Source organism: Lissotriton helveticus, chromosome 1_2, assembly GCF_964261635.1.
Source record: "Lissotriton helveticus chromosome 1_2, aLisHel1.1, whole genome shotgun sequence".
NCBI lineage: Eukaryota > Metazoa > Chordata > Amphibia > Caudata > Salamandridae > Lissotriton > Lissotriton helveticus.
In genome coordinates, this window is record NC_136058.1 from 162,059,687 (window position 1) to 162,076,494 (window position 16,808).

A 16,808-nucleotide genomic window follows, 5' to 3' on the forward strand; every position below is an offset into this window, starting at 1 on the left:
GAAAAACGAAAATGGCTGTAATTCACTATTAGGACATGCCACACACACCAGGGCATGTCCTACCTTAAACTTACAATGCACCCTACCCTTGGGCCTACCTTAGGGGTGTCTGATATGAAGAAAAGGGAAGGTTTAGGGACTGGCAAGTGGGTGCACTTGCCCAGTCAGTATGACAGTACCAGACTGCACACAGGCTCTGCAATGGCAGACCTTAGACACATTTTACAAGGCTGCTTCTGTGGGTGGCACAACCAGTGCTGCAAGTCCACTAGCAGCATTTGGATTTACAAGCCCTGGGCACACTCAGTGCACTGTACTAGGTTCTGTCAAGTAAACCAAACAAGCCAATCATGGAATCACCAATCCATACATCAATTTACATTAGAGAGCACTTGCCCTGTGGCACTGGACAGCAGTGGCACAGTGCCCAAAGTATCTAACACCAACAAAATCACATGAGGCAACAGCAAAAATGGAAGGGAGACCCACGCCTATGGCGCCAGGTCTAACAGTGATGTTGAATATTATCCATAAAGAGTGGTCATTGCTGGTGTCCTCTTAGCTTTTAATTTCCTATTGTTCTGTCCAGAGCCTGACCTAATAAACAAATGATTTGAAAGTATGTGACAGCAGCTAATGTGGTCGAGAGACAGTAGCATGGAGCACAGTTACATAGTAGAACTCACTAACAGTATGAGATAAGAGAAGTATTGATTCCCTGCATTACGATGCCCAATACTACACCATAAGTAGCACCTGAATGTATTTTGGCCCAAATTCATGTTTAATCAAAGTCTTCCAATGGAAGGTGCAATCACTCAACCTTAAGCCTCTTGTTAGAATACAATCACAGCACAAAGGAAGGGGAAATTTGTTTGCACCTTTTACGTATTGTCAGTAGTATTTTGTACTGAGAAAAACCACCTTGATGGAGCACAAATGCCACTAAGGAGTTTTCTGTGATGGAAGCTCCTGTTATGACCCATCCATGCCATGTTAAGTGTTAGACCTAGCATTTTAGCGGGTTAATCCCCAGACTTTTGCCCTCCTGTTTTTGTCCAGTTTTTCGTTGGCTTAAGGACTCTGGCCAATTTGCCACTGCTAAAGTGCATATGCTCTCTGTGTAAATTGTGATTCTGATAAGATTTCCATGATTCACATATCTGATTTACTGGTAAGTCCCTAGTAAAGTGGACTGTGTGTGCTCAGGGCCTGTAAATCAAATGCTACTATTGGGCTTGCAGTAGACAACAACAAGGGTTTGGCTTACGCGCAGTAAGGCTACGCCAAATGTATAGTCAACAAAATAAATGCCAGTACTGCCCCATAACTCGACAAACTAAATGAAGAGATGAGAAATGAATTGCTCATTTCAACAGACCACTCTTTCAGTCAAAGAATAAATCACGAGAAATATGTTTATTTTAAATATACCTTTAGTGTATTTATCTTTTTTCTTTTTTTTTCTAGTATTTCAAACAGGAAGAAATATTCGACTTTTTACTCGGTCCAACGTTTCTAACATGACCTTTTTGACCTTTAACGTTTAGGCCAATCATTTGTAAATACTGTTGAAATGGAAATCTTCTGATGGTCTAATTGCTGATTGTACTAAAAGATATCTTTCAATTCATTTGTGTTGGTTCTACCTGCCATTTATAAATAGGATTAGTGCAGGGCCACCCCATTTCAACACACCCTTTCTTTTCCTGTCCCTTGAGTCCCTTCACTTTTGTACGTTTGAATGTAGTTTTGTATGCAGTAGTTGATTGGTTTTTGAATCACGCCATCCCTTGTCTCTCTTACACTCTAAACACTCTCTTTTAAATTTTAGTACTAGGAGCCTTTCTCCCCCTCCAAGGTATTAATGTTAGAAACGTTGGACTGCGTAAAAAGTCGAATATTTCTTCCTGTTTGAAATACTAGAAACAAAAAGAAAAAAAGATAAATACACTAAAGGTATATTCAAAATAAAAAGATTTCTCGTGATTTATTCTTTGACTGAAAGATTGGTCTTTTGAAATGAGCAATTAATTTCTCATTTCTTCATTTAGTTTGTCGAGTTATTGGGCAGTACTATTGGGCTTGCAGCATCGGTTGGGCCATCCACCTGAGTAGCCCTGTGAATGTGTCTCAGACCTGCCACTGCAGTGTCAGCGCGTGCAGTCTTAAACTGCCATGTCGACGTGGCAAGTACACTCACTTGCTAGGCCCTAAACTTCCCTTTTCTTACATGTAACGCACCCCTAAGGTAGACCCAAGGTACCCCCATGGGCAGGGTGCAGTGTATGTAAAAGGTAGGACATGTACTGGTGTGTTTTACATGTCCTGATAGTGATATACTGTTTGTTTAGCTCTTCCCTGTTGAAAGGCTGGCTATCACTCTAGATAGTCACAAGGGGGTTGAGGTGACCCCTGCCTTTCCTGGGTGACACATAGCCAGGCTGAATAGACCTTTCTGCATTTAGAGTGGTAGAGTAGTTTTCACTAGCACCTGAACAGGCGGGGTCTGCTCTGCACAATGATGTCTCCACCTCCTGTAGTAGAGATGGATCAGGGAGAACAGAACTGGTTTTTACCGAGCTCAGACTCTTGCAACAAAGACTTCAAAGGGAAAATGAGGTATAAATAGTATACCTAAAACCCCAGAAATCTAGATCACTTCTGGAGTCAAGATGAACCTCTGCCAAGGAGAAGAGCTGCAAGGAGGAATACTGCCCCTTTGCTGTATGTTGCTTTGTTGGGTTGGCCCGCAGTTGCTACTCCTGGCAAGGGGAGGACAGAGACATTAACTTTCTGTGAACCTGCTTATGAAGAATCTCCAAGGGATTGTGTGGGCATGCTTCCTGTTCTGAAGTCTCAGGGACACAAAGGCTTCACCACCAACTTCCTTGAACTCCACTGCTAGACGTTATGACCTACCAGTAGGTGACTGTTCCAGTTCTGGGCCTCTGGCGGTTGATCCTGTTGCTGGGAGCTGAAAAAGCTTGAAGAAACTAAGGAAAATCAACGCATCGCCCTTCCAGCGCCTGTTAATCCGACTCACCACCGCCAAGCAGGAGAAATTTCGATGCTCAGCCTCAGTGCAGCCATAGAAACGATGCAGCACCTTTCAGCAACTAAAACAGCAGCTGTACGCAGAGTCCAGTGTGCAGACCTGTGAGTGAACCGTCTCAGACACAGACCCTTGTGTGCACATCATAGGACCGCAGCGGAAGAAATAAACGTGTCAGTTTGCCGCCACCGCCATCTCAACCTCCAGCACGCCACGGATTTCCACACATCGCACCTATGCGGCAAGTTTTCTGACACATCACCCACAGACCAGAACAGCTTTGAAATCAATGTATCACTTACACCTACATCCGGATTTGAGACTTCAATTCTCCTGCATGCAGCAGAGCTGTTGCACCACCTCCCCATGGACTTAGGAACTGATGCATCGCTGTGTTTTTCAGCTCTTCCCTTCTCAGCAGCCATTTGACCTTGTGAATTCTGATGCATTTGAGATACTTTTTGTAAAAAAGTCTCGCAACCATAGTTTTCTATGGACAGAATTGTTTGAAGCCTTTTAAAAAGTCATATTTTGAATTGTGTACAATGGATTTGTCGTTTTGGTCTTATTTGGGTTAAATAAAGATACTTTATTTTTCTAAACTGTTGTGGTGCTCATTTGTAGTGCTTTCACTCTGTTACTATGTGTCCGGGTGCAAATACTTTACACATTGTCTTGGGAATAAGCCCATCTGCTCGTGCTGAGCTCCAAGAGGGTGAGCATGGGTTATCTAAAGTGTGTAACTCCCTTATCATGACTAGAATAAAGGGTACCTACTTAGACAAGGTGCATATCTCGGCCAACTAGAGACCCCCATTTCTAACAGTAAGCCACTGAGTATGCCTTTTTGACCATCATAAAACCAATGACTCCCTAGATCAACTTCCACGTCTATTGTTAGAGCATGACTCTCCTCATATGAATTCAGCGTACTCTTCACTGTACATTGCTCTGTAGTGGCTAGCAAGTTTGCAGCTGAACAAAGAGCTGGGTCTCAGTCCACGGCAAGAGATACTACATAATGGTCATCAACCCTCACTGGAAGTGGGATGAAGTTTTGCTTTCTGAAAACTCAGGTATCAACATTGGTGTGGCAAAGATTACTGTGCCAATGGCTGCATCTGAAATGAATGCCCTTCAATAAAATGCTGTACCCAACACTCCTGTTCTTAATTTTACATTGTGATGGTCTGAAAATCATGTCTACAGTAGGCATATCCCTTCATAAAAAAGTGAAATAACCATATCAAGAACATCTTCAGCAACCATTAAAAGCCCCAGAAAGAATGATTCTAGCAGTTTTGCTGTACCTGGGCTGCGCTACAGTGCATACACTAACTTAGAAAATCCACAAGATAGTATGCGTGCTGCAGACAGTACAACTCAGAAACATTAGGAAGCACCCATTTGTCTGTGTTGCCTATTCTATGTCTGCAGATAACACACATTTAGATAAAAACAGGTGCATGGACCCCATTCTGTGCCTGAATAACAAATTAGAACATGTTCAATATACAACCCATGATCAGAACATTAAATTTCATTCCTACTGACTCCATATAAAAATGAAGCTTGGACTGTATGGTGCCAAAACAGGGCTAGACATTTGATAAAATCACTTGTATGAACTACAGTGGCCATACTTAAAGGAAACATATTTCTGTGCTTGCTCGTTCCACTAAGCCGGAAAATGAACTAGAAGAGTGAATGTTGCACAGAACATAAAGGTAAAGTGCCATGAGAAACTCTCCCTCATGTCTAGCAGGCTCTCAGTCCCTACACTGCTTTCAAATAAACACTGTCCCACATGTTTGGTATAATTAATGCTAGTGCTGACGTACAAAAACTAACACCTACAGGCATGGCCCACCAATGCAAAATAAACTTTACTCATGATGTGAGCTGCACTGGTATACGATCCAAGTCATCTTGCAAGTCAAAGTTTCACCACTGCAATTGCTTTTTTGGTCGAGCCTAGGCAGCGCATGCTCTGCGCTGCTCTGCGAGTCATGCTGTATCTGGAATATGGGCATGAAGGACCTCCTATCTTTTTTCTATTGGTTCCTCTAACTAAATTCTGGCTTTTGATTGTTGAAAGGGCTTACTAGTCCCTCCGTTTGCACTTTCGTAACCTCCCTTACGGAAATATCGTCATTACTCTTCATGCTTTCGAAGCACTCTTTTTGTAGGTCTGCCTCTGCTCGCATAGTGAGAAATGCGAGAGTTTACTTCATGCACCGGCTTGTTTTAAATTGGAACGAGCACTTCTCATCAGTGGTTGTGTTTGGTTTCCATCCTCAACGTGGCGCACGCTTCACTATTGCTGCGATGTATCTGGTTTTAGTTCATCTCATCAGTGGTCGTGTTTTGCAATAGTCGTGTTTTGTTTTCATCCTCAACGTGGCGCCAGATTCACGATTGCTGCTCTTTATCTGGTTTTAGTATACATTATTTTCATCTCAAACATATTTATGGTGTACTTTGCTATTCCTAGAAATACTTCGTTTTTGCAAGCCATTAGGTGGCAGTATGTACAATGTTTTCCTCAATCCCCTTGTACATGTATTTTATTCATGAAACAAATTAATTTACTCTCATCCTTTATGGGTTTTATGCCTTTTAAATTTCAGAGTTACGTTTTTCTTTAAAAAGGTTTGTATTTACTTTTCTATTATAGCCACAATTCCTTTGTGCCCCTTTCAAAGCTTCCTCTTCTGGATATGTGGCTGTCCGCCGCCACAGGGGGCCTTTCCAAAGGGCAGTCCTTTAGTGCCATTTGGGCAGCAGCACACCCCTCTCTAGTGGTTAGGAGTCTGTTCGCCAGGGTGCCATATGGGCGTCATATCCAGTGCACCGAGGTGGGGGAGGGTATATATGCCTCCCCCACCCTTCCTGGCGTCCTCTGTTGCACCAGCCACGCCGTCTCCCACCCCACTTCTTACCCGGCGGACAGGCTAGTAGACAAGGTACGCAGAAGGTTTTAATGGGTTTTTTTTTGTGTTGCAGGTGGAGTTACAGGGCGATCTGGAAGCAGACGGGTACAGTAGGGGTACCTCTGCGCGGTACAATAGGGGTGCCAGAGCCAAAGGCCAGGAACCTCAGGGCAGTTTCCTGGAAAACCACGATGGCGCCCCGGTAGTCCTTCAGGCAGTTGGGGGCCTGACCAACCGGGGGTTTGACCTGCTACGATCCGCCCTGAAAAGGGCATGTGTAATAAGAGACCAACGTGTCACGTGATCCGGATGAGGAGTACCAAAAAGGTGTATCACTGACTGGGTGTCCCACAGAGCTGGCTCATCAGGCAGGCAGGGCAGCATAGGTTGGTACAGCTGCCGGCTCTTGGATCGCCGGTTAGATAACCCACCATATTGCATACTTTTGTATGGAATAAACCTGCAGCAATATTTTCCCATAACAAAAGTTGTCTTGTGTATTTATTTATTCATGCATGCTCAGACTGTGGGTGGTGGATGTTGCCGATAATGGCACTATTTCGATCGGAGTGTGGCCATTAGCAGTTGCAATGTGACATCACATTCTGAGGTATGCAAGTCAAATGCTGAGTCAGCTTCCGGTCAGTACGTGTTAAATTGCTTCATACCAATTAAGCTGTTTCAGATGAAGGGCAATCTTGTTTCGGCGGTGTGAACAGGTTTGCACATGACATGGATTTCTTAACAGGAACTAATGCTGTGCACCCAAAAAAGCAAAGAAAAATGAGCAAGAAATACAAAACATATAAAGGTTAGGTCATAGAATGCTGTTCTTTTGGTAAACAAAAAAAAAAGAAAAAAACATATCTACCCGAATGGTCACCATACAGCACACATACGAGAAGTGCTATAAATACATATTTTATTCAAACTTCACACAATGAAAAGGTTTATACGGTGCGCTAAATAGTGTTGAGGCCATTCCTTTAAAATAAATTCTCTTTTTAAGTATCCTACAAACTATTTAACACTCCCCCGCCCCGCCAGACTACTTGCCGCTAATCGACTGTTGTTCATGATCGAAAAAAATTGCAACATGTGGCTCTAAATGGCAAATGTGTTTTTTTAAAACCTTTAGGCTATCTTTTCCATGGTAACGAATTGCCATGCGCTCACATCCGTTTCGAAAGTCAATACCTACAACTAGCAGTAAAGATCTAAATCAATGCTCATACTAGCAATTTAGTGTTTTTTTGCTGTGTAAACATGGCATGAATTGCCCTGAATCACCGGCTCTAAAACTTCCCAGAGACTGGAACCCAGTTGGCAACCTCCCAAATTATTTGACGTACATATCGAGCTACATTTGTTGTAACTTTTGTGTCTCTGGCACTAAAGAAAAAATAAACTGTCTTGAACTAAATAGCAACCCTTCCCGGGTTTAGGCACGAAACATCTGCATTTATGGTTTATAAACTTGCTCTCTCTATCCACTTTGCTCGGCGTAACTTTATAAAAAGGGAATTTAAAGTGAGAAGCGCTGTTTTGGAAGATTGCCTTTGTCACTTTTTATAACAAACTATCACTTATGTTTTTCAGGACATATACTTACAATGTGCATCATTACGATATTGTGCCTTTCTTTTCAGAATACATTTTGGCCCTTATGCAACTTTTTTGTTACTCACCCACTCGCACACTAAGTCTTACTGCCTCAAAAGGTTAGGGCCTGCTGTGCCATGCTGCTATTGTGTAACAAGCAGGCTTCATGGCACTTGGCTTGTATATCTGTGCCTTTCCTTGCTATTTACATAGATGTGTGACCCCTACTGACGCCACTCACTATCCATATTTCGTGTCTCATGTACCGTTGTGTTTACCAGTTTCAATCACGGCGTAGGTGTTTTCTAAATCAAACTATTTTTAGCTTAATCTGCAGTTTGTGGCAGTGCAAGTTAGAAGTTGCCCATTTGATGCCTAAAGTAAAAGACACCGACAACAAACATGCAAAAAAGCTACAGATTTTTTGAAAATATGCTGCATTTCTAAACACTTATAAGGTCCAAAAGCAGAGACCTGTTGGCTAAGCCAATGCTTGTTTATAGTGCAGCTGAGTATATGGTCACCAAAGACGTCATAGCTATAAATATTCATATTAATTTCTCAGAAGACTTCTCCCCTATGACCACGTAGATCAGCAGCAGGCCTAGAATAAATACATAAAACAAAATGTATAAGTCTAGTCAATCATTGGGACAAAGAATACAATAGTGCGACACAAGCTTAGAAGAGTACCCACATAACATATCCCATGTCCTAAGTAGAAAAGTTTCATTCAGTCAATCTCTGTCATTTGCCTTAAGAACTGGTCAGTAGGATGGTGTGCAAAATGCTAGCCATTAGGGGCTGAAAGTTTATTGAGGAGAATACATACCCCCATCCATGCACATCCTAGATATGGGGTGGGACTGGAGGGCTCGAAAGAGGGGCAGGAGTCCCAGTAAAGGAGACAGATAGGGAGGTGAGGCAAATAATGAAAAGTTACGTCTAAAGTAAAATCGAGGGTAAGTTACCGAGAGGGCAACTGGAAGCAGGAAGGACAATAGGAACAAACAAGGTAAGGAAAGGAAAAAAGCCTAATTAATTATAAGCACTGGATAAACTCCATTCCATGATTTCATGCAAATCATAAAGTTTTAAACACCAATTTACAAAGCGCAGTATTTAGTTATGCAGCACAATATCCTTGGTGCAACAACATTAACTGTTGCATGACTAAACACTTATAAGGTCCCAAAGGCGAGACCTACTGGCTATGCCAATGCTTGTTATGTTAGAAGACACTATGTAAAGCATATCTGAGTCATATCTCTGTAACTACACTTCCGTTTGTCGTGGTTTCTTACGATAAATTGCACAGACTGGACGCTGACCTATACCAAAGGCAATAACCTAATTTACTTTGCATCTGAAATGAAGCATCACACCACCTGATCGCCTGCTCAACCACAGCTACCACTGGAGAATTAAGGAAACTGAGGGAGCCTTCACTAATGTTTAGGAACAGATAGAAGAAGGACAGCAAGGTGTTCGATGAACTACAGGAAATGCCTGCCAAAAAGTGACAAAATAATTAGCGAGGAAGAAAGATGGAGTGACACCTCTATGGATGTCAGTGCAGGGGCTGAAAGTTTAGAAAGATGGGAAACAAATGTACGAGAGAGAGAGAGAGAAAGGAGACAAAATCATGTGAGAGAGAAAGGAGATAAAATCATGTGAGAGAGAAGGGAGTGAGAGTGATGGTGATGTGAACACGGAAGGAGCTGAGAGATTTAACGAAAAGGATATAAGTGACAAAGGAGTGTGATTATGTTTTTATTAACAAGTTGTGTTTTTAAACTTTTATTACTTTAAATAGCAGGTGCAAAACATGAGAAGTAGAGACATCGAGAGTGAGTGTCCTCCAACAGGATTGAACCACAGAGCTTGGTACCTCGTTATTTACACACACAAACATTTTGGAAATCACACTTCAAGCGCCAAATGGTTAAATGTTGGTACAAAAGGGGGTGGTGATGGACGGAGCATCTGAACCAATCAAACACTCACACTAAGTCAAAAGATCTGGGTTTGATCCATCACCGTTCTTTAGCCCACTCTGCCACCCCAGTTCAGACATGGCTATATGCAAATCAGTCTAACCCTGTGCCTCATGGGAACAGACCAGCCCGAACTGCCAAGCCATGCCTTCCCTGGACCGGAAAAAAGCTTCCGAGGACCGGTTTCTGGCATTACAGCCGTCTTCAGCCCGGCTTGCTTGAATCCAGTGGCAAAGTGAGCAAGGGACTCACATTTGAGCATACCCTGCCACACTTATGGCGGCCAAAAGCGGTACACATCTTTCGACTGGGTGTGAGTGTTTGATTGGTTCAGATGCTCCATCCATCACCACCCCCTTTTGTACCGCTTTGGCCGCCATAAGTGTGGCAGGGTATGCTCAAATGTGAGTCCCTTGCTCATTTTGCAACTGGATTCAAGCAAGCCGGGCTGAAGACGGCTGTAATGCCAGAAACCGGTCCTCGGAAGCTTGTTTCCGGTCCAGGGAAGGCATGGCTTGGCAGTTCGGGCTGGACTGTTCCCATGAGGCACAGGGTCAGACTGATTTGCATATAGCCATGTCTGAACTGGGGTGGCAGAGTGGACTAAAGAACGGTGATGGATCAAACCCAGATCTTTTGAGTGGGTGTGAGTGTTTGATTGGTTCAGATGCTCCGTCCATCACCACCCCCTTTTGTACCGAAATGGTTAAATGTTAGCATAACTAAATGTCATCACCAAGATTGATATGGTAGCTGGCGAGTACCATATAAAAGAAAGGCTATCTAAAAGATAGCCTATCTAAAAGAAAGGCTATCACTCCACGTTCTTTGATAACATTTTCTCCGTTACTTTGTCTGTTAGCAATGCCATTCTATGCAGCATAAAGGAACTGGACAAATGTATGAATGAGTTGATTCTTGTTGCAGATGCAGCAGCTAACTGGGTGTCCAGTATGTATCTCTCATGAGCTTGCTCTGCGGGCTGAGTGCCTACTGCACCAATCTGTGCATGTGATCTGCGTCTCGTCTTCACAAAGGTGAAGGTCTGTGAAGAAATTTGGGATTGTACAGGTTTAAAAATCTTGCAGAAGGTGGATTCTGTTTCTGAATGTTTTGCCGATAAAGGAAGTGATGCGCTGTAAGATCAGATGACCTGCCCTAGGTCATTTAATTTAAGTCCAGTTTATAACAAAGTTCTAGAACTGCTGACTCCAAATTCATCAACACAAAGTGTGCAGTCTATCAGTTTTCTTGTACTACAGCACAGGATTTAAATATTTTTTTTAATAAACCTCAATGCTCAAAGACCATTTATGTAAAAGAAATGAGAACAAACTAGGTTTGTTTACAAATGGCATTAGCGAATTTTACTATGTGTCTCAGTCATGTTTCCAAAACTCAGAAAGACACATTCAGGATACACACGAAGATCCTCAGATATGATATCATAGATTGCATGTGAATGCAGCCAAATGCATCGGAACACAACCTTGCAAATTTGCCGTTTGCCAGTGATGGAAATGAAATGTCACTTAACCAGTTTTCGCCACTAAATTGCATTCAGTTTGCCACTTTAAAAGTAGAACCTTTGTGTCACACATAGTGCGCTGCAGGGGGGTGCATTACCCAGTGAGCGGTCTCAAAGGATATTCAGTCAAAAGGAGCGCCTGTAAGCTTGGGATCATTATGTTGGCTGTCTGTAGGGCTGTAAAAACAAGTGTGAACAGTACACAAGCCCCAGAGACAAAAAAGGTGGGTTCCTTGGGATAAAACAAACAGACACACAGAACACAGTCGGCTACTGTAAATGCGTGCCACAGACCTTAAGGAGGAATCCACTGACAGCTAGCTAGCTGCCTGCCTGTCTCATGCAGTATGAGAGGTGTTAGAGTGTGCACACTGCTTTATGTGGGGTATGCTACCAGAGAGGGAGGCGGATCTCCAGCATGAACTAGATAAGGCTCGTTACAAGGGCCCTTGTGAAAAAAAAATACAAAGCAGAGCCCATTGCTGAGGTCCGCTATATAAAGAAAAGCATTTGTAAAGTAAAAAAAGTACGAGCAAAACAGTAAAGTAACAAAAAAATCAAGCAAAATACCAGTAGCCTCGGATGGGTGGTGGGGTCCTGCGAGCAGTGTTGTGGGAGGGGTAAGTGGGAGGCACGGGAGATTAAGGGGCATGAAGCAACTGAAGCAGTGTCGTGGAGTGGTGAAGGAAGAGGAACCGAGATAAAGGGGCTCGACGAAGTTTCATTTCACAAGTAAACCGAAGTCAACGAGCAAAGAGGCAGACAAAATTAAAACAAGTAACCTAAGACGAGAATGCAGCCTGCCCTCGCCGCTGCTGCGCGCTCAGTTTATTTGTTAAAAACAAGCCGGTAATGTTTGTTTAAACAAGACGTGCGGCCGCGAACAGGAGTTGTGTGCGCGCGCGAAATTAGAACGCAAAGTGAAACTGATCGCGGTCCAGATGGTGCCTCGGACAGTGAAAGCTGGCAGATGTGCGCGTCACCGCAAGCGCTAGGCCATCAAAAGCATGGGGTAGCACTTTGAAAACCCCGCTTACTAATTGTCTCGCAGAGCAGCGCATGCACTGGCTCAGGCGAGACCTAAAAACCAAGTGAGAAGAACCAAAAGAAACTTGGACACAAAATCGTAGCATAAAAGGGTGAAGCCATTCTGCCCAGGTTCATATTCTGTTATAGAATCCAGGCTGCCATGAAAAAACTCCTCTTTTGCTAGTTATGGGATTCTGTTCAACTCTATCCTTAAAGGTATGCTAAAGTCACTTAACACATGGTCAATGCAAGTTTATTTTCTATGGAGGTGGTGTCCGGCCAAAAGAAGAGACCCTGGAGGTGAACACTGACTTTCCCACTCCAAAGGATCAACAACAAAGATCATCTAAGAGAGCCTTTACTCTACCTACAGCACTGCTGGGGGTACTAGCTGAGGGGCGCACTCACGATTGAGGACCACAACTCTCTACCAGCCCTTACCCATCCTCCACCCTGCCAGACAACTAAATCCTCCATCAATGGGGTTAGGAATGTCAGCTAGCCTCATGAAAGTACTGTGGGACAAGATGGTGGTGAAGTCAGGCAACATCATACACCCGAGGTGCCAGCTTTCCTCCACCAAAAAACAATCATTCCCACATCTGGCACTTGGAGGCCGGTACTGAATACAGTAGCCTACATTGTACAATAACCTAAATTAGTAGCTGGGATGGAACATTTGAAGTTAGGTGAGGATGGCCCCTAGAGAAGGCAAGACCCTTGTGCAGGATTGACCTTCCTCCTGTAACTTTGGTCATTAACCCTTACAACACCTCTACATGACATTATATTTACCATTTGCTTGGAAACCTTGAAACAGAAAATTGGTGATCTTCCTTATAATGCATGAAGGCACAATTCCATATCTTAATTTCGCCCTCCTTCCATTACTGCATAACAGTACTACAGCTTACACATATATGGTACTCACCTGTACTGCTCGTCATCGAGTAACGGCTTTTGGGCAGTCAAGTATCTTTTAATAGAATCTTCCAGTTTTGGAATAGGTAACCTGAAAAAGAAAGGAATAATCAGATTACTATTAATTTCCACAATCAATGCAAACCAACATGCTTCCTTCGTCTCATTTAAATTGGTTGCTGAGTCAGGCATGCATTTGTGGTAATCCGAGGAATTCCTGATAAGTGTGTGCCCCAGAAAGGCTAGGACCTGCCTGGAATAGTCAGTAATAATCAGGACCCACCCTTACAGTGCTGGCAAGTGATGCACAGAACTGGGAACAGGAAGGTCAGCACGCTCTCTTGCTCTCCTCAAATGTAGGACGACTTTGTAGGTGTTGCATACCCTGTCAAACCTAATGCTTTATTTGCACACCACGTAGAAGTGGGCCTATTGTAAAGATGTACTGGTAGAGGTTATTAATATACATTGGTATAAAGGATAACTTCGATATTTTGTTTTACTTAATTACTGAACTTTTCTTTTGCAGTTCAATTTTGCTTTTAACCTCAATGTTAAAGAATGCTATCGTTGAACGTCACAAACATGATTGCTTACAAGCGTTCTATTAATAGGTGTGTTGTAACTTGCCTCTTTGGTACCTCCCTCCTCTCCCTGTTTCCCCCCTCCCACTTCCCTCACTTGGTATCGCCCGTGCTGTCACTTGAAGGCAGTTATGGAATGTTGAGCGGTTACCATCCTGTCAAGCTGGGAGCACCATGTTGATTTGAACTATTAAATGGTTTTTGAACCCTACAACGTGTGAACCTCGTTACTACATTTTTGGCGACGACGGAAACGGAGCTGAGCCAGGGTCAGTGGGGTGCTCTCCCCTGGAATTATTTGTGCTTGGACAAGGAAAAGAAAAGATTTGTGGAAATACCTCGGGCGTTCTTGTGCTATTGTGATTGTGAAGAGGTGTAAGACCCGAGTTGATAAGCTTCGGGAGAGGCTGAAGTTCGTGAGGTAACCAGCTGAAGCTAATGAGGAGAGCTCGCCATCACCGCGTTTTGAAGTTGACAAGATGAGTCAAGGTGATTGATTTGAGAAGACGAGTTCTGATTAATGGCGGAAGTCCGTGGGAAAATGATATTGTGAGAGGAGCAATACCCAATTTTACGGTGAAAGTCCGCAAGGTGAGCAGTTTCAGTTTCAGCTTAAGGAGGAGAGCTGATCGGAGCATGGAGAGGATTAGGCATCGTTGACGCCGTGTTTTGAACTTTAAAAAATGAGCCTCGGTGAATGAGTTGAAATTTAAGTGAGGCAGGGGAACCGTGTGTTCTCTGTTCCCGTAAGAGATATTGAGGTGGATCAGCGCAATGTGCGTTTAAAATTTGACTCTTCCCAGTTTTCATGATTTCAACCATTGTTCAGTCACATTCTATAAATTTTCACCTCTAATCTGCAGTGCAAACCCGACACATATTTGGATGTTACACTGCCATCGTGTGGCCGTTTTGAGCATGAGTGAGCGTGAAAATCTCCAACAAGAATTCTTTAGCGCATGACAGTTACCGTGGTATAGGAAAGTGAAGCACGGTTCAGTGGGGTTTCTTCGGTTGTGTAAAATGCCGCAAGGAAAGAAGTGTATCCCTCCTCAGTGTTGGGCGTAGGAATTGGATTACACCGTAGCATCATAGCAGCACCGCAGAAGAAGCAGAAGAAGGGTGGTCATCGTGAAATTACTACAGCGGGGGCCGCTTTTTGCCCACTTTGTGGTACTCTGGGATTTCTTATCATCGCCCAGGAGGTCCGTCCACTGCCTTCAAGGGATTGTCAGAGGTGAGATGTGGTGTGCTGAGTTGTGTCTGAGATATCCTCAAACGAACCCCTATCAGCGAGTGTGGGTGGCGAAGCAGGCGGTAGTCAGCCAGCGCTTCTGTGGTGATCGGCGCTGAGCCGGGCATACTGTTTCGCTTTACGAACGACGAAGCGATCAGCAGGGAGAGATAGTGTCTACCGCTGTTCAGTGAAGTGTGTGATATCAGTGATAAAGGAAGTTCATGGCGGATGGGCCGACTTATTATTGAAAAAATGAGTCTTAACCGGGGGGTAGAAAGTCGTTGTTAGAAGCTGTATTTGTGTGCAGATCCGGTGAGGAGGTATTCTTGTTCGTGTGCCAGGCCGGGCATAGTGGATACTGCAAGACTGGTGAAGGAGCGAGTCAGTGAGGGGAGCAGCGTTCGAACTCTAGGAGTTATTGTGTGAGGAGGTTGGCTCGTGTGTCAGGTCGGGCACAGGAGGGGCATGCGGTGGTCTACTTAAAAGTGACGTCGAGGGAAAGCTGTAAGCACACTGTTGTGGCGCATCTTGGAGAAATATAAGGGCGAGTAGAAGTAGAAAAAAAACCCAAAAAAAACGGACTCTGTGACGGAATTTACACCCGCTCTGCGCATCTGATACCTCACTAAGAACTCAGAATTTCACCGCGCTTGCTCGTAGAAGCGTCTCTGGGCAAATAGCGGGGACGCCGAGCAGCGCGAGTGAAATCAGGGCCTCACACTGAGAGTTCGCATTGTGTCTAAATGTACTTCCACTGTATTTAGCGACAACGCCTTCCCAGCTGAAATCAACTATTTATCAGAGAAAGCAGTACGTATTTACCTTGGTGGCTCATCTTTTCTTTAAGCAGCCCCCTCCTGGCAGGAACTTACTCAAGAAAATCTTCTCCACAGGAAGTTCCCGCCGCTCAGGGGAGGGGAACTGTACTACCATAGGTTGCTCCGTCTTCAGTCAGAGGAAAGAGAAAGGGGACCGACGAAAATATCTTGGTTATTGATGAATTCATATTTAAATGTAGGTTACTGTATTTTGAAGGATAAAGTGACATTTCCAGCTTACTTACAGTGGAAACCGTATCTTCATCGCACCTTTCAGTTTCTCTACTATACAACTTTATTTTGTCATTGAGAGGCTCATTAGGTACTGTAAAGCAATTTGGATCATCCCTTGGGCGCACAGCTTGCGCAACAAGTTTTCTGTTTGGTGTGCCAGAGAGTCCAACGTGTGCACTCGTAGTGCCATCTTTCTGGTGTGGTGGACATTGCATCTTCACGTTATATTCTTGAATACTATAGCACACTTCACATGGAGGAGGGCCGAATGTACAATTTTCCGCCACCGGTGCCGTTTATGGAGGAGGATAAAGTAAACATTGCTGAATGGAGAGAGTGGAAGGAGTATTTTGAGAACTATGTGTCAGTTATTGAGGAAGAGGAAGTACCTCTCCTGCCAGAGGAAAAGGCGGAAATTTTACTTCACAGTTTAGGAACCGGGGGACGAGAAAGGTATCACAAAATGGAAAAAGGATTTATGAAAGGAACTGACAGAAATATCTATGAGAACATCTTGAATGTGTTGGATGAACACTATACACAAGCCTTGTTAGGAAAGGTACAAAGGGACGATGTTTTTAAAGAAAGAAGGGAGGGCAAACTGGAAGTCAATCCCAGCAAAAATAACCAGGAGTGTACAATCTTCATAGGCGGAGTAGAGACAGAAATCATACTAGACTCAGGATCACGGTATAGTGTGGTTAACAGAAGTGAATGGAGTAGAAAATTAGCTAAAAAATATGGAAATGAATTGAAAGAGGCCAACATATCCATAAAAACGTACGCAGGGGAGGACATCAACGTATTAGGTTACAAAGTTATGGATTTAATTTACAAGGGAAAAAGTACAAGGAGCACTATATATATATA

The 16,808-nt window shown here is 43.6% G+C and overlaps 1 protein-coding gene across 1 annotated transcript in view; it reads right to left on the bottom strand.

The window, feature by feature from the left end:
* Positions 1 to 16,808, bottom strand: part of CPT2 (carnitine palmitoyltransferase 2) — a 102,870-nt gene that overhangs the window by 53,925 nt on the left and 32,137 nt on the right. Inside the window, exon 2 of the mRNA XM_078670510.1 lies at positions 13,076 to 13,156. Within this exon, the coding sequence (XP_078526636.1) occupies positions 13,076 to 13,156 (81 nt within the window). The remainder of the gene's footprint in view (positions 1 to 13,075; positions 13,157 to 16,808) is intronic.